The following is a 16,936-nucleotide window of genomic DNA, read 5'->3' on the forward strand; positions in this document are numbered from 1 at the left end:
TAATGAGCGCTCCTTCCCAATTTGAGCTAGTCGATGCTTCAGAAACAATAATATGTCGTGTGCAGTGACATCTTCCGGTAGCTCATGGAGGGTGAGATTCCTATAGTGCTGATTGGCCATTTTAGAAAACCCAAGACGAATTGGAGAATGGAAACCAGATTACCGCTGTACTGTACATATATAATATGCTAATCCAATTAGAGACGTGGTGAAGGACTAGCTCTCTATCATATCACAGATGCGATAGGGAGCCCTGAAAACCTGTAAATATAGGCTATGCTTCCACCCGTTTACCGCCAACCAAAGTGGTATACCGTATGAGTCTTCGGGGTTACGGTAACAGAGCTCAACTATGCGAGTCTTTGTTGGGTGATCGGAAGGGCAGTCGAAGAGATGAGGTTGTGGTAGGGGAGTTGGGACTCATGCAAATTCTGAAGTACGTCGAAAACTTCAAAATCGAAGATATTTTTGCTTCGGACGTATTGCTGTTTCGCAAACATGAGAAGGAGCAAATGGCGATGGGTCCCTTCCGAAGCTCATTCGGCGCCGAACTGGGCTTTCTTCTATGTTGCTCGGCGCCGAACTAATCTTCACCTCCGAGACTCTGGACGACCTTCAATCACTTATAAGTCTGCTATTTTCCCTATATGTCAACTAAATCAGCAAATATCTACTTGACACTTCACAATTTGAGTATTACAACATGAGTCGATCGATAGAAGAGGAGCTTGACCAGCAACCGGGCCAGGTCTCAACTACCACCGAGAAGCCCTCCGAGGTCAAGGAAGATGAGACTCACTTACCAACGGGGACCCGGCTGCTAGCTATCATTATTTCTATTCTGTTTGCTATGTTTTTGGTTGCTTTGGTATGAATGTTGTGTTTCCTATTACCCACCTGGATCTATACTAATAAGACTTTGAACACTATAGGATCGCACTATCATTGCCACAGCGGTCCCTCGAATCGCAACCCAGTTCAACGCCCTTGACGACATCAGTTGGTATGCCAGTGCATATCTGCTGACAAGTTGCGCCACCCAGCTATCCTGGGGCAAGGTGTACACCTTCTATTCGACTAAGACCATCTTTCTGATCGCGATCCTTATTTTTGAAGTCGGATCGGCGGTCTGCGGCGGCGCACCGGGTTCCAAGGCCTTCATCGTGGGACGTGCGATAGCAGGCATTGGATCGGCGGGCATATTTTCGGGCGCGACGGTGATAATCGCACAGATTGTGCCGCTGGCCAAACGACCCATGTACGTTGGGCTGATGGGGTCAACCTTTGGGCTTTCGTCAATCATCGGCCCTCTGATGGGCGGTGCGTTCACAGACAAGGTAACATGGCGTTGGTGTTTCTACATCAACTTGCCCATCGGCGGTTTCACCATGGTCATCTTGTTTCTTTTCCTGGCTGTCCCCCACAAACCCCAACCGTGCACCTGGAAGCAACAGATCCTCCGCCTCGATCCCCTGGGCAGCGTGCTCTTCCTGCCTTCTGTCATCTGCTTCCTGCTCGCCTTGCAGTGGGGCGGCACAACCTACCCCTGGAGCAATGGGCGCATCATCGCGCTGTTTGTCATCTCAGGAATTCTGATTATCGCCTTTGTCGGTGTGCAGATCTGGCTCAAGAAGGACGCGACGGTACCGCCTCATATTTTCAACCAGCGCAGCATCATAAGCGGAGTCGTCTTTTCCCTGTGCGTGGGTGGGGGCTAATATCTATGCTGTACACGCTCCCACTCTGGTTCCAGGGCGTGCGAGGCACATCGGCTGTGAAATCCGGCATCGACACGATTCCCATGGTGCTGGCGCTTGTTTTGGGGGCCATAATCTCTGGTGGAATCATCACCGCAACGGGATACTACGTTCCGTGGATGTTCGTTGCGGCGATTTTCATGTCGACGGGCGCTGGGTTGATGACGACCTTCAAAGTGGACACCAACCATGCCGCCTGGATCGGGTACCAGGTATTGTTTGGTCTCGGAATCGGCACTGGAATGCAGCAGCCCTCCATGGCGGCGCAGACTATTCTCCCGATGAATGAGGTTGCCATTGGTGTCTCGCTCATGTTCTTCGCGCAGTCTCTCGGTGGAGCTGTCTTTATCGCGGTCGCTCAGTCGCTCTTCCAGAATTACCTCGGTGCAAACCTCCCCCACATCCAGGGAATTGATGTGGCCAAGGTCCTCGCGACTGGGGCGACGGGTCTCTCGAATTCTGTTCCGACCACAAAGTTGGCCGAGGTTCTGGCTTTATACAATGATGGCCTCCGACGATCGTTCATTGTCGCCGTGGCAGTGTCTTGTCTGATGATTATCCCCGCGCTGACGATGGAATGGAAGTCAATCAAGAAGGATAAACCTTCTGTCGCGGCAGCTTGAGAGGGACTATAGTATATGGGTAAGAATGGTGTTCAGACGTGTACTATTTTCTTGACTTTTCTGCTCAAAATATTAGAATGTTAGTGCGTCAGGGGTTAGATATACAATGTATTTGAAAATCTCTAACAATGTATAAAGGACAAAGTAGCCAATCCATGTATAACTATATCACACACTAATTATGTAACTACATGGATATATGTGAGTCCCCGAGATCCATGGACACCTTCACCTTAATTTCACTGACAAAACGCCTTTTCGGGTGGATTAACTGTGATTGGACAGAAACAGTGGAACCTGGCAATTTAGGCGAAACCAAGCGAATCAGAGGTGGCAAATAACTATAGCTAGTCCAATCTGGTACATTAATCCCTATTAATATCCCTGTATTCACAGCCTAATGAGCTTATGAATGTTGTTCTAGTACACTTCAAGCCTAGGGGGAAAATTAGTCGTGTCAGGTGCCATAGCTTTATAGCTCCAAGCTTCCAAGTTTTAAGCATCGAGAACACATATTTAACACACGTAAATAATACTAACCTTTCATCGAAAGGAACATTCCAGGCACATGTTAATTACATAAAAGCTGCCTTGCATAAAACTGGGGAAAGAAGTTTTTCCACGATAAGATCAACTTCCCCTTCACAACTCTGTTCAACACAGAATGTCCTTGGTGCAGCATGTCTCTGTCCTTGATGGCGTTGATCGGGAACCCGAACCAGACCTAGTTGACGATTGCGACTTCGTCCCTATTCGCCGAAAAATCAGTTACGATGTCCTCCAACCCCCAAGCGAAGCTATCCCGGTCGCAGAATTGCTCCCTGGAACACCAGCGTACAAACATTCCCCAGCAAAGCGAATAGGTATGTACTGTTCAGCCCAGGGTAAGACAAAGTGCTGACACCACCCAGCTCAGGTCGTCGTCACTGTTCTCGCGTGTTGGAGCGCGTCGGGGATCGTGTTTGGCTTCGCGGCGCTCAAACCTGTGCTCGTCGAGGAAGGTGTTTATCACGAGCGTTGCACGCCTGCCGAAATAGATGAAGGACTTGAGCTGTGCGCACAGCAGGACCTCAGGTATGTTAGTTGCACAGACATTGAGTTGTGCTTGTCACTAACCACAGTCAGACTTAACCTGTTCTTCACCATTGCTTCGATAACAGCCAATGTCTCCGCTCTTCCCGTTGGGACGATTTTAGATCGATGTGGTTCACGCGTCTGCTGGTTCATTGCTTGCCTGCTGCTTGCTATCGGCGGTGTTATCATGGCATTTGCATTCCACGACCCCGGCTTCGATGGCTATATCGCGGGTAATTTCTTCCTCGCTCTGGCTGGTACCTTTTTATTTGTTCCCTCGTTCCAGATCGCGAATGCGTTTCCCAAATATGCGGGGTCGATCGTCGCGCTGGTGACTGGTGCATTTGATGCCTCTGCTGCTGTGTTCCTCTTCTACCGGCTCATATATGAGGCGACGGGTAGGTCTTTCACCCCGGATAAATTCTTTCTGGGATATCTGATAGTCCCTGTGTGTATCCTCATCGCACTCGTGACCATCATGCCAGCGCGCGACTATGTCTCGACTCTGCAATTGGAAAACAAGATAGAAAAGGCCGAAGATGCCACACGCGACGTTCACGACTCTGACGATGAAATCGAGAGCACGTCGGAGCTAAATCGCGTGCGGAAGAAGCGAGCAGAGCAGCGAAAGAAGAAGATTCGCCAGATCGATGCGGTGCTCGGTGATAAGGACGAGCGGCAGATTCGTGCGGAGCGAGAAGAGGATCGCAAGCAGACGAGTTGGGTCTGGGGTGTAATGCACGGTCTGCCAGCGCACAGGCAGATGGCTACGCCCTGGTTTATCCTGATTACGCTGATGACTGTTTTGCAGATGATTCGCATGAACTACTTTATCGCGACGATTCGCTCGCAGTATGAATACATGCTCGGATCGGTCGAGGAGGCCGATAAAATAGGTGCCTTTTTCGACGTCGCACTGCCGCTCGGGGGTGTGCTCTTCACACCTGCGATCGGGTACCTTCTTGATCGCCTCAGTGTGCCAACCATGCTTGGGCTAATTGTGCTTTTCACCACGGTCATCGGTGTGCTGAACTCCATTCCGGCAGTTTGGGCTGGTTATATGACGGTTCTGCTCTTTGTCTTACTACGGCCTCTCTATTACTCCGCCATGTCGTATGTTGTTTTCCACTCACGGGTACCTTCCACGTGCTAATCTTGGCTCTAGTGATTATACCACCAAGGTCTTCGGCTTTGCGACGTTTGGGCGTGTATACGGCGCCATCATTTGCCTCTCGGGAATCGCCAACTTTTCTCAGTATGGGCTCGATGCATTGACACATCATACGTTTGATGGAAACCCAATTCCAATCAATGCCGCCTTGGCAATCGCGGGATTTATTGTTGGAACGGCACTCGTGATCTTTGTTTTCGTGTCTGTGAGACAGATGAGAGAGCAGGGTCGGGTGGATGAGGAAGAACGCGAGAGGCTTCTCTTGGAAGAGGACGAAGAGGACGAATACGAGGATGATGGAAGCTACCGTTGACTGAATTAACATTTTTAGGCTGAACCGAGGTATAGAAAATTGAAAATTAATTTCCAATGTCAAGACTTTCTATTGCGTGTCCTTATAGCAATTCTACTAATGAGATACTTAAATGCATCACATGGCATGTGAGGGGTTGAATTCTACCAACCGCTTGCAATAGAAGTGTTTTAGCTAGATTATATGTAATGATATATACAAGCTGAGGTTCAAAGAGGCTTTTCTACACAGCCAATTATACTTTCGGCATCCCCGATCACGGTTCAAGCTCCGACGTAAGGCTAAACTTCCCAGGTTATACGTCGTTTTCACACAGCCTCTAGAAAATATCTCAAAGGCATCTAAACAGAATATCTGAGAAGACCACTTAAAAGACCTTTCAAAAGAACTTTTGAGACAATCCCTAAAAAGAAACCCATAAAGAGACATCACAAGGCCACATAAGCGGCCAGCTATTCTTCCCTGATAAACTCATATCTGACTCTTGGCCGAAACTATGCCCAGGTGGCACTGAACCACCTGACAAGTAGATAAGGTCCTTACTCTACTGGAATTTTAGAAAGTAAGGGGGTCTCGCAGATTTTCCTACAAAGTACGTGGATCAGTTGAGAAACACTAAGCAACCTTGGCAGATAGAACAGATCATCACCCCACAAAGTGACGTCTCTAATCATCGGCTTGAATACCGTAAAGGGGGGGAATCCAAGTATATCACGAAGTCAACGGGCCATTTGCCAAGTTGCCAAGTATCTTCCCCCGCATTTACTCCCTTTCGCCCCCCAGATGGTCCCCAGAAACAGCCACCACCGAACCTAACTAACTCAATAGGCAAACGATTACTCGTAGAGCCTGTTGCTAAGTGGGGTGACCTCCCCTCACTTGTTTCGGACATTATTGCTGCGTGCGTCTTTGGTCTACGGCAGTCATGCTTGTCCCGAGGCACTTTACCACTTGCTCTCGGCTATTGCGTTCTCGACGGTCTTGTTTCTTGGAGATTTTCCTGGGCAGTTTGGAGCGGGTTCTAATAGGCGAGCGTCGATCTTGAATGGCTGGTTTAGGAATGGATTGCATTTCTTTCGGGGCTTATTCCTCCTTGGAGAATGCATGGATATATAGTTTAGGATCCTTGTTAGTCTGGTCGTTTGCTAGATAAGGCTGCAGCTCTGTCTACTATTTCTGGTCGAACACAATTGAATTCATTTCTTCTTCTCAGATCCCATTGACGATCTTCTTACTTTCACCTACATCTTCTCTTTCTATTATACACTCCAATACAGCTCGGATACATCAAATGGGAACCATGGCCCCAATCGATGAGAAACCGCCTGCTGACCACCGCATCGAGGATATCGGGGGGAAAGCCGTATCAGTGAGGAAGATGATGAGGAGTTCACACCACAGGAGCAGAAAAAGATTCTTCGACGAATTGATCTGCGTCTAGTGACTATGACCGGATTGGCTTATTGCATTTCGCTCATGGATCGGACGAATCTGAGCATGGCCGCCGTTGCAGGGTAAGAATACAGTGTAGCACAATCCTGCGCAGCAATGGCTGACCCTTACAATAGGTTGAAACAAGAATTGCGACTGGACATTGGCGAGCGCTATGTATGTTCAAACCATGGGTCACATTTCCAAGGCGAATAGCTAACTCTGAATAGTCCATTGTCGTCCTGATGTTCTTCGTGCCCTACATTCTCTTCCAGCCGCCGATGACGGTCATTATTCGAAAACTTGGCCCGACATTTTTCCTGTCCTCGATTATTGTATGCTGGGCGGGCATCATGATTGTAAGGGCTTTCCTCTTCTGTCAACGTTAAGACTCTAGTTTATTGACTGGCATAGGGAATGGGATTCGTGAAGGACTGGGGCGCATTGGTTGGAACGCGTGTGCTTTTGGGTGTGTTGGAAGCTGGTTACTTCCCTGGCTGCGTTTACTTGCTATCTTGCTGGTATACCCGATGTAAGAGAAATGGCCAAAATATCTCTCTAAGTGAACAGTGCTGACCTTTCAAAGATGATGTCCAAAAGCGATTCTCTATTTTCTATCTGATTGGATGTGTCGCTTCTGCCTTGGCGGGTATCCTTGCATTTGGTTTGATGCAATTGAACGGCAGGGAAGGGCTGTCCGGCTGGAGATGGATCTTCATCCTCGAGGGAGTGGTATGCAAAGTTGGTTCAGCCGAAACAGAACCACAGAGCTAACAATAAACATAGATTACCGGCGTTATTGGCATCCTATGCTTTTTCTTCCTCGTCGATTTCCCTGACCGCGCACACAAGTCCTGGCGCTTCCTCAACGAGAGAGAATGCGCATTCATCGTCCGTCGCATTAACAAAGACAGAAATGATGGCGACTTGGAAGCCTTTTCTCTTAAGAAGTTCCTAAAACCTGCATTGGATCCTAAGATCTGGGCCTTTGCCATGATCTTCTTGTACGTTGACTCTCCAAACAGACCCGATCCCCACTAACCGCATCTCAGCTCTATCACCACCGTCACTTACGCCATTGCCTACTTCCTCCCCATCATCCTCAGCCTCGGCATGGGCTACGGCGTCGGCGAAGCCCAATGCCTCGTCGCGCCACCCTACGGGTTCGCCGGAATTGTCATGTACGCCACGGCCTGGGTTGGCGACAAGTATCGCATCCGCGCACCGATTATCATTTTCAACTCCTTGCTCGCCATCATTGGCCTGCCCATGATGGGATTCGCCAAGAGCGACGCCGTCCGTTACGTGGGCGTGTTCTTCACTGTCGCCGGCGCTAATGCTAATATCCCATCTTGCATGGCATACCAGGCGAACAATGTGCGCGGCCAATGGACGCGTGCTTTCTCCAGTGCTAGCCTTGTAGGCCTTGGAGGTCTCGGTGGTATCGCGAGTAGTTTGGTGTTCCGGGAACAGGACGCACCCGGTTATCGACCGGGAATGTATGCTGCTATCGCGTATGTCTCTCCTCCTGTTTCACATTGTGCTCATATACTGACTGTGTTCCACCAGATGTAATATTCTTATCATCTTCTTGGCCCTTAGTTTGAGTGTGTGGTTCCGGTACTGTAATAAGCAGGCGGACCGGGGAAAGCGGGTCATTGAGGGCGATGCGGCTTTCCGGTACACGATTTGAGGGGGAATATACGTATATATATTCATATCCTAGATGGATCGAAATAGTAATGTGAAAGCAGGCCTTTTCCATTTTCAATAATTTCAATAATTTTAAATCGAAGCTCAAGGAAAGCTATAACATCGGAGCTTCCCCCGTTCCCCCTCGGTGGGGAGAATTCGTGGAGTAGATCAGCACCGAGAGGCAACTTTTCCGACGGGAAACCGGCCATTTGCTCCGACTGGAAGGCGGTCAGTGGTCGAACTGGGGTCTATGGCAAAAGGTGGTAACTGTGATTGGTCAGATAAGAAAGTTTCTTATCGCCTCTGTAGGTTTCCCGAAATGTTCTCCGTCATCGGATGATCGGACAGGGAAAAGGCAAGAGGCGTGGGCAATAAATATTAATTTCTACAGTTCTGGCACTTTTTGTCTTCTTCATCCTCCTGTCTCATTGATTTACTGATTTCCTTGTGGATGTGTTGAGTGCTTTCCCCTAAAGCCCTCATTCTATCCGGTCTCAGTATGGCGGCATCACTGTTTGCCCTTCGCGGCGGCCGACAGCTTGCTCTGCGGTCGCGTGTTCGCGTGCCCTCAATTGCCCGAGCTTCATTGTCACCATTGAATGCTCGGAGACCATTGCACACCTCGCAGCCCGTGCCCCGTCGTGGTGTCTATACTAGCTCCATCTCCGACCATGGAGATCCCCACCCCCAGGATATCTTCCAGCCTCTCGATACCTTCCCCCGTCGCCACATCGGTCCCTCCCCGGACGCCGCGGCAGAGATGCTCGCCGTGCTCGACCCGCCTGTGGCATCCTTGGACGACTTCGTGAAGCAGGTCCTGCCTGCCGACATTCTCTCCAAGAAGGACCTCAAGGTCACCGAGCCCCAGGCCGATATCAGCTTGTACCGCTCCAGTGTGCAGGGTGGTTTGGGCGAAACCGATATGCTCAAGCTGCTGGACACCTACCGGAAGCAGATTGATATCTCCGGCAAGACTTATATTGGAACCGGCTACTACCCCACCATTGTCCCCCCAGTTATCCAGCGCAATGTTCTCGAGAACCCTGCTTGGTACACCAGCTACACACCCTACCAGCCCGAGATCAGCCAGGGTCGTCTTGAGTCTCTGCTCAACTTCCAGACCCTCACAGCTGATCTCACTGGCCTGCCCTTCGCCAATGCCTCAGTTTTGGATGAGGCCACCGCCGCTGCCGAGGCCATGACCATGTCCTTCGCTACAATGCCCGCTTCCAAGCAGAAGAAGGCCGACAAGTCCTTCGTTGTGTCTCACCTCTGCCACCCCCAGACTATTGCCGTGATGCAGTCCCGCGCCGAGGGATTCGGGATCAACCTCGTGATCGGAGATATCTTGGCCGATGACTTCAAGATCGTCAAGGACCAGAAGGACCACCTGATTGGTGTTCTTGCTCAGTACCCCGATACCGAGGGAGGTATCTACGACTTCCAGGCTTTGGGTGACTCCATCCACGGTCAGGGTGGTACTTTCAGTGTAGCCACTGACCTGCTGGCTTTGACCGTCCTCAAGGCCCCCGGTGAATTTGGTGCCGATATTGCCTTCGGAAGTGCCCAGCGTCTGGGTGTTCCCATGGGCTTCGGTGGCCCCCACGCCGCATTCTTCGCTTGTGCCGACAAGTACAAGCGCAAGGTCCCTGGTCGTGTCGTTGGTGTGTCCAAGGACCGCCTCGGTAACCGGGCTCTGCGTCTGGCTCTCCAGACTCGCGAGCAGCACATTCGCCGCGAGAAGGCTACCAGCAACATTTGCACTGCTCAGGCTTTGCTTGCTAACATGACTGCCATGTACGCTATCTACCACGGCCCTGTTGGGCTCAAGTCCATTGCCCAGCGTATCATGTCCATGACGTCACTGCTGCGCGAGAAGCTTGTCGGCCTGGGCTACAATGTTCCGCTCCGCTCCAACAGCGCTGACGGTGGCGCTGTCTTTGACACTCTGGCCATTGAATTGCCCACTGCTGCCGAGGCTGATGCCATCATGGCCGAAGCTCGCGCTGCCTCTGTCTTCCTCCGCCGGCTGGGTGGAAACAAGGTCGGTCTCTCTCTGGACGAGACTGTCGGCCGGGATGAGGTGAAGGGAATTTTGAATGTTTTTGCCGCTCACAAGTCTGCCTCTCCCGTCGAGGTTGACGGCACCCTTGGTCTCGCCACGGTCCCCGCCAACCTCGAGCGTACCTCTTCTTACCTGACCCACCCAGTCTTCAACACCTACCACTCCGAGACTGAGATGCTCCGATACATCCACCACCTTGAGTCGAAGGATCTTTCCCTGGCCCACTCCATGATTCCCCTCGGATCTTGCACCATGAAGCTCAACGCTACCACGGAAATGATCCCCGTCTCCTGGCCCGAGTTCTCCCAGATTCACCCCTTCATGCCTGCCGAGCAGGCTAAGGGCTACACAAAGATGATTGACGATCTGGAGCAGCAGCTAGCCGATATCACTGGCATGGCCGAGGTTACTGTGCAGCCCAACTCGGGTGCTCAGGGTGAGTTCGCCGGTCTCCGTGTTATCAAGAAGTACTTTGAGGGCAAGGGCGATGCCAAGCGCAACCTGTGCTTGATCCCCGTCTCTGCTCACGGTACCAACCCGGCTAGTGCCGCCATGGCTGGTATGCGCGTTGTGACCATCAAGTGTGACACCAAGACCGGTAACCTCGATCTTGAGGACCTCAAGGCCAAGTGCGAGAAGCACAAGGACGAGTTGGCTGCGTTCATGATCACCTACCCCAGCACCTTCGGTGTGTTCGAGCCCGGTGCCAAGGAGGCCTGCCGCCTGGTGCACCAGCACGGTGGCCAGGTCTACATGGACGGCGCCAACATGAACGCCCAGATCGGTCTCTGCTCTCCTGGTGAGATCGGCGCCGATGTGTGCCACTTGAACCTTCACAAGACCTTCTGTATCCCCCACGGTGGCGGTGGTCCCGGTGTCGGACCCATTGGTGTCGGCGAGCACCTGCGTCCCTTCCTGCCCTCGCACCCTACCAGCGAGTACTTGCAGTCGAAGCGTGGCGACACCTCCTCCCCTCCCATCTCCGCTGCTCCCTGGGGCAGTGCCAGCATCTTGCCCATCACCTTCAACTACATCAACATGATGGGCGACCGTGGTCTGACCCACGCCACCAAGATCACCCTGCTCAACGCAAACTACATCCTCTCCCGCCTCAAGCCCTACTACCCGATTCTCTACACAAACGACCACGGCCGATGCGCACACGAGTTTATCCTCGACGTGCGCGCCTTCAAGGAGACCTGCGGTGTTGAGGCCATCGATATCGCCAAGCGTCTCCAGGACTATGGCTTCCACGCCCCTACTATGTCCTGGCCCGTCGCCAACACCCTCATGATCGAGCCCACCGAGTCCGAGAACAAGGCTGAGCTGGACCGCTTCTGTGACGCCTTGATCTCCATCCGCAAGGAGATCAGCGAAGTCGAGTCTGGTGCCCAGCCTCGTGAGGGTAACGTGCTGAAGATGTCCCCGCACACTCAGCGCGACCTGCTCACCTCTGAGTGGGACCGCCCTTACACTCGTGAGCAGGCTGCTTACCCCTTGCCTTTGCTTTTGGAGAAGAAGTTCTGGCCTACAGTGACTCGTGTCGATGATGCCTTTGGTGACCAGAACTTGTTCTGCACTTGCGGGCCTGTCGAGGACACCGAATAGACAGATCTAAAGAGATCTATGATACCCATGCTGCGCTGATTGCTTTTTTCTTTATAAGGGAGCTCAATCTTCTGATGCTCACCTCTTCTCTGTGTATACATTCAACATTTTTTATTTTTGATGAGGGTAGAAAAAGACTACCTACAGACTACGTCCTTACGAGGGCTGGATTGATTCAACATAATCATCCAGTACGCCAAGAATAATACAATTCAAAGAATCAAAAGTATTCTAGACATTCAATTCGATTCCAGTTCAAGATAGTATCTAAAGAATAAAAAGTAACAATAATTATTACAATCTTGACTGGCTTTACCTAGGTATAACTTTTGAGTCACGGGCTTATCGGTGCTTTGTTACCATACAGAACCATTGATCAATAAATTACACCAACACAGGACAACTCATCCGCTCCAAATACCGTATTTACCATGTACCATCATCGGAGATGGCCGACCCCCGCCCTTCCCAATAACCGCCGTTGGCCCTAATCACCAACCGACACGCTGCAATCCACTACAACCCACCTCATGCACCGGAACCTGAACATTCGAATCAGAACCTACCTTGAAATTCTCCACAGCTCGGGGCCTATGCGTTCCGGGCAATATCACCTATCGCTTGGCAGAAGAGGAAACTAGAATACAGATATATAAACCGTGTGTCTGACCCTCTTTTCTCGCCTTGTTGATTTTGAGTTGATCCTTCGGTCTTTTTATTTCCACTGTGGAGACTGATCTACGATTCCATCGATAATATACATCGATACTTCGGACTCTGTTTCTTTGCGGAAACCGCTATACACCACTGCAGAAATTCATGCTCAACTTGATCAAGCCAATAGTGGGCGTTTTTGACTATCTTACCGGAAATATGGGCTCGACAACGGACTATGGTTTTGACTATGTCTTTACTGTCTACCGCGGCACATTCATTCAATCGATTCTGCCGGACTCGGGATCCAAGCCTGAATTGTCTCGCAATCAAGGCGCTTTGTGGGTCGCTGCTGCTGATGGCCGCATTAAAGGCTGGGACTGGGAAGCTAGTGATGAAAATGGATTCGCCGAATTGATGGATCGGAATGGGTGGGTTGATATCGATGCCGTTGCGGCCCAGGGCCAAGTCAATGGTCATGGTTCAAAGATCAGAGTGAAGATTGTCACCGCAAGCGAGGAACAAAATGAATTCTTCTTCCCTGGTTTTATTGGTATGCATCAAATCCACTTTCCTAACCCCAAGCCTCGATATTAACTACATATCCAGACACCCACATCCATGCCCCGCAATACCCCAACGCGGGCCTCTTCGGCTCATCAACACTTCTGGACTGGCTAGAGACCTACACATTCCCAGTAGAGTCACGCTTCGGGTCACCACCAGACCCAAAAACGGGACACCAAACCTCAACCGACCCCAAAGAAGCACCCATCCTAGCCCAGCAAATTTACGACCAAGTAATCTCCCGCACTCTATCCCATGGCACAACCTGCGCCTCCTATTACGCAACAACCCACGTCCCAGCCACAAACGCCCTAGCATCACTATGCCACATCCGCGGCCAACGCGCCTTCATCGGCCGCGTATGCATGGATAACCCAGACTTCTGCGTAGACTACTACCGCGATTCCAGCGCCGAAGACTCTATCGTCGCAACCCGCCAGACAATCGAGTACATCCACACCCTGGACCCAAAAGGAAATCTCGTCAAGCCGATCGTCACACCCCGCTTCGCGCCCACGTGCACGAGACCCGCATTGCAGAGTCTTGGCGACTTGGCAGCTAGCTATTCGCCCCCTTTGCATATCCAGACCCACATCTCGGAGAATATCAACGAGCTTGCGCTTGTTAAGGAGCTTTTCCCGGAGGCGGATAGCTATGCTGCTGTTTATGATAAATACAACCTCCTCACGCCGCGTACGATCCTCGCGCATGCGGTGCATCTCACGGCGGATGAGCGGGCTCTGATCCGTGCGCGCGACGCTAAGATCTCGCACTGTCCCGCGTCGAACGCGGTGCTGGGGTCGGGGATTTGTCCTGTTAGGACGCTGCTCGATGAAGGGATTACGGTTGGTCTCGGGACCGATGTTAGCGGTGGGTACAGTCCTAGTATTCTTGAGGCGGCGCGACAGGCTTGTCTTGCTTCGCGGTTGCTGAGTCAATCGGCTCCATGGCGAAGGGATAATCCTTCGGGCGTGGATGGGAATGGCTCGGATGGACGGGAGAAATTGTCGGTTTCTGAAAGTCTTTACCTTGCTACGCGTGGTGGAGCGGCGGTTGTTGATATGGCGAGTGATGTTGGTGGGTTTGATATGGGGATGTTGTGGGATGTGCAGTTGATTCGCCTTGGTGGGGTTATGTTAGTGGATAAGAGTCCGCTGAATGTTGTTACTGATGGTACTGCGGATCTTGTGAAGGCTGGTCCTGTGGGAAATGTTGATTTGTTCGGGACGGAGAGTTGGGAGGAGAAGATTCAGAAGTGGGTTTGGGCTGGCGATGATCGGAACGTGAAGGCTGTCTGGGTTGGGGGGAGATTGGTTCATTCAAGGGTGTAAGTGGTGACTGTATCACTTGAGGTTGACTGTTGTTTATGTATCTTTGAGTTTAAGATTTCCTGTACATATTTTGTGATATCTCATTTCTAGAGTCTAGTTTACATTTATGACATCCTTTTTGGTATTCGGGGTCAATAATTACTGTTTAAGAGCATAGCCATTGAATACTACAGGAAGCTAAGTGACGTTGGACAAGACACGGCCATTGGCATTCTTGATATTTCGAAAAAGGTCTGTTCTGCTCCTTTGCTGTGTTCCAAAACTTGTTTGTCTGTCCCAGATATTCACTGGAAGAGCTCCACGCAGTCAAAGATCTATTGAGGTAGATAAGCTTCCATCGAAAAGACGAGAGGATCAGTAGGATACTCACAAAGTTGGGACTCAGGTATGTCTCTCCAGAGCTACCAGAAGCAACACTGATGGTGATCTAAATCAAGTTAGCATCATCTCAGCAGACTATGCTCAGAAATTCTTACAGTGTTAGTTCCAGCAACGATAGTTCCAGCCGGAATCGAAACATCATAAACCTCGCCAAAACCTCTATACGCGCCGCGAGTCACGCCACGGGAGTTGAGATTAGTCGGGGCAGCCGGGATAGAACCGGAATAGCTGTTTACCTATGAGAACTGTCAGATGACTGCTAAGACCCAGAAGATGGAGAATATGGGTTGAACATACCACAACCTGGGGCCGACCAGACGCAAAGGAAAGAGTCGTGCCAATTCTCAACGTTGCAGCTCCGGTCTGCGAAGAGGATGCCGTGAATTTAATGGTCAAAGGTGAATTCACCGATTTGAAGAGAGCCATGGGGAAAGAAGACACCTTGGAGGTGCCGACTGTGTAGGTAGCTGGAGACCAGGAAGACATGCGGGTATCGGAGGGATGCATGCGGAGCTGGTTGGCAGCGTTAAGGAAGCCGTTTGGTCTGTAGGGTCGTCAATATCAGAACAATTATATGGATCAAAATCGATGCACATACGTCCCATCCCAATCTCCAATCTTGAAGACTGTAGTCCCAGTCTTCACAGACCCGGAGATACTCTTCGATGTGGTTGATCCGGCAGTAACAGTCACTGAGGAGCTGGCAACGACATATTCACCCTGGTAGTATACCATGGTGTAAGTGCCTGGCTTCATGGCAGGGGAGGTGAAAGCGCCGGAGGACGAAGCGTAGGTCCAGTACTGTGCGGCCGAGTTATACCTGTCTTGATTTTAGCTATTTACTCATCCCAGTACGATTTGCATTGAACATACCAGTGAACCACCCATTTGAAAGCCGAGTCTGCCCCGGATGCAGTACCCTTAACATATCCTCTGCCAGATGTGGCGACATATCCTTTGATATCGAGGTCGGCAAAGAACGATGTGTCAATGTTGGAACTGGGGGTACCGCTTCGGCTGAAGGTCATCGAGTACGGGCCGTGCAGGCCCTGGCGGTAGGTCTCAGTTTGAACGTGTCCGGAGTTCTGTATAGAGTAAGAGACCGTTATTAGTTTGAGCAACAGTGGTCACGTACCATGTACCAATACAGGCCAATGTAAGAGCCAACGTTGTTGGTGTTGATATCACTGGTGCATATTAGCCTGGGTCAAATGATGGCGGCCGAGTAGCCTACCGATGGAAAGGCCCGCCAGCCGATGTCTCGTATTGATTTAAGATCATGCAGACGCGGTGTGCGCTTCCAGAGACACCTGTTTGTGTTAATTTAAGTTGTACAAAACAAGACAGGGGTATTCTAACAGTGGATCTTGTCATCGATAAACCGTTCGCTGGAGTAGAATTTGCTTCGTGTTTGTCCACTAACCAAGAACTGATATGTGTTAGCTGTTGTTTTTTCCACTTGAAGAACGCTTCACTTACCACATCCTCTCCCTCAACAACACTGCCACCTCCAATATTGGATACAACGCCGAACGGCTCTTCATTAGGGAGCAGATCTGCATTCAGGCGCGCGATGTATCGAAGTTCTCCAATACTCGGTTCTAAAGAAAATCATTAAGATCCATACTACACTTGAGCACAAAGGACACGAACCTGCAGTTGTGTATGTTGCCATGTGGATAGTTGAATCTCCATTGTGGACAACATAGTAATGTGTCAAGGTGGACGTTGCGCAGGTCACCTTGATGTAGTCGCCTATATTGATCAGCATTTTCCAACAGACATGTTGTTTCTCAACTCACCACTCTGAGTTGCAGTCACAGTTGCGCTACCAAGACCGGATCCGATATGAGACCCAGTCGACTTGTATTGAAGCTCGGATCCATAGTAATTGATCGAAGTAATGTCACAGTTTGTCCGGCTGACAGTAAACTTGAGGGGGTTTGAAGAGCCAGCATCGATTACATAGGAAGCAGTGCTAGTGGTAATTCCAAAGGCTGCGGATGCTTGCTTAGCCAAAAGGGCTAGCGAAACAATGGCTAAGGACTTGAAAAACATCATGTCCAGCGTGTAGTGTAGAGAAAACTGCTCGTGCCACATAATACATGATGGAGGGCAGATGAGTGTAGAATATATATGAGAGAACTTTAGCTTCTTCATGCTGAAACTCTGCATGCTGAAAGGTGGAGATTTGACAGTTAGCCAGTGCTCCGTTCCTGAACAGTTCTCCGTGAATTTAGCCATACTTCCACCAATGCGTGGCGTT

The 16,936-nt window shown here is 50.6% G+C and overlaps 6 protein-coding genes across 6 annotated transcripts; 5 read left to right on the plus strand and 1 right to left on the minus strand.

Annotated features, from left to right (window-relative positions):
• Positions 1–703: 703 nt before the first annotated feature.
• On the plus strand, positions 704–2,380 carry N7517_003301 (MDR family MFS transporter; the record flags this gene model as incomplete). Its single annotated transcript, XM_056721031.1, has 3 exons — positions 704–868; positions 933–1,703; positions 1,754–2,380. 3 exons carry the CDS (start codon positions 704–706, stop codon positions 2,378–2,380), a joined length of 1,563 nt encoding a protein of 520 aa, XP_056585166.1.
• Positions 2,381–3,044: 664 nt separating this feature from the next.
• On the plus strand, positions 3,045–4,938 carry N7517_003302 (putative MFS transporter; the record flags this gene model as incomplete). Its single annotated transcript, XM_056721032.1, has 4 exons — positions 3,045–3,243; positions 3,292–3,454; positions 3,506–4,567; positions 4,620–4,938. The coding sequence occupies 4 exons, from the start codon at positions 3,045–3,047 to the stop codon at positions 4,936–4,938; spliced, it is 1,743 nt and encodes a 580-aa protein (XP_056585167.1).
• Positions 4,939–6,229: 1,291 nt separating this feature from the next.
• Positions 6,230–8,062, plus strand: N7517_003303 (putative phthalate transporter; the record flags this gene model as incomplete). Its single annotated transcript, XM_056721033.1, has 9 exons — positions 6,230–6,307; positions 6,346–6,452; positions 6,507–6,546; positions 6,600–6,728; positions 6,784–6,901; positions 6,956–7,101; positions 7,156–7,373; positions 7,422–7,883; positions 7,939–8,062. 9 exons carry the CDS (start codon positions 6,230–6,232, stop codon positions 8,060–8,062), a joined length of 1,422 nt encoding a protein of 473 aa, XP_056585168.1.
• Positions 8,063–8,563: 501 nt separating this feature from the next.
• On the plus strand, positions 8,564–11,737 carry N7517_003304 (glycine decarboxylase subunit P; the record flags this gene model as incomplete). Its single annotated transcript, XM_056721034.1, has 1 exon — positions 8,564–11,737. The coding sequence occupies one exon, from the start codon at positions 8,564–8,566 to the stop codon at positions 11,735–11,737; it is 3,174 nt and encodes a 1,057-aa protein (XP_056585169.1).
• An 873-nt stretch (positions 11,738–12,610) lies between these two features.
• N7517_003305 (uncharacterized protein) lies at positions 12,611–14,289 on the plus strand (the record flags this gene model as incomplete). The annotated part of the gene is made up of 2 exons (XM_056721035.1): positions 12,611–12,944; positions 13,001–14,289. The coding sequence occupies 2 exons, from the start codon at positions 12,611–12,613 to the stop codon at positions 14,287–14,289; spliced, it is 1,623 nt and encodes a 540-aa protein (XP_056585170.1).
• A 284-nt stretch (positions 14,290–14,573) lies between these two features.
• rglA (putative rhamnogalacturonase B) lies at positions 14,574–16,731 on the minus strand (the record flags this gene model as incomplete). The annotated part of the gene is made up of 12 exons (XM_056721036.1): positions 14,574–14,603; positions 14,660–14,716; positions 14,766–14,906; positions 14,968–15,214; positions 15,269–15,490; positions 15,544–15,755; positions 15,806–15,857; positions 15,905–15,980; positions 16,030–16,099; positions 16,150–16,271; positions 16,324–16,425; positions 16,473–16,731. The coding sequence occupies 12 exons, from the start codon at positions 16,729–16,731 to the stop codon at positions 14,574–14,576; spliced, it is 1,590 nt and encodes a 529-aa protein (XP_056585171.1).
• Between the last annotated feature and the right edge of the window lie 205 nt (positions 16,732–16,936).

This window comes from Penicillium concentricum (genome assembly GCF_028827145.1).
Source record: "Penicillium concentricum strain IBT 3081 chromosome Unknown utg000001l_segment0_segment0, whole genome shotgun sequence".
NCBI classification, from domain to species: domain Eukaryota; kingdom Fungi; phylum Ascomycota; class Eurotiomycetes; order Eurotiales; family Aspergillaceae; genus Penicillium; species Penicillium concentricum.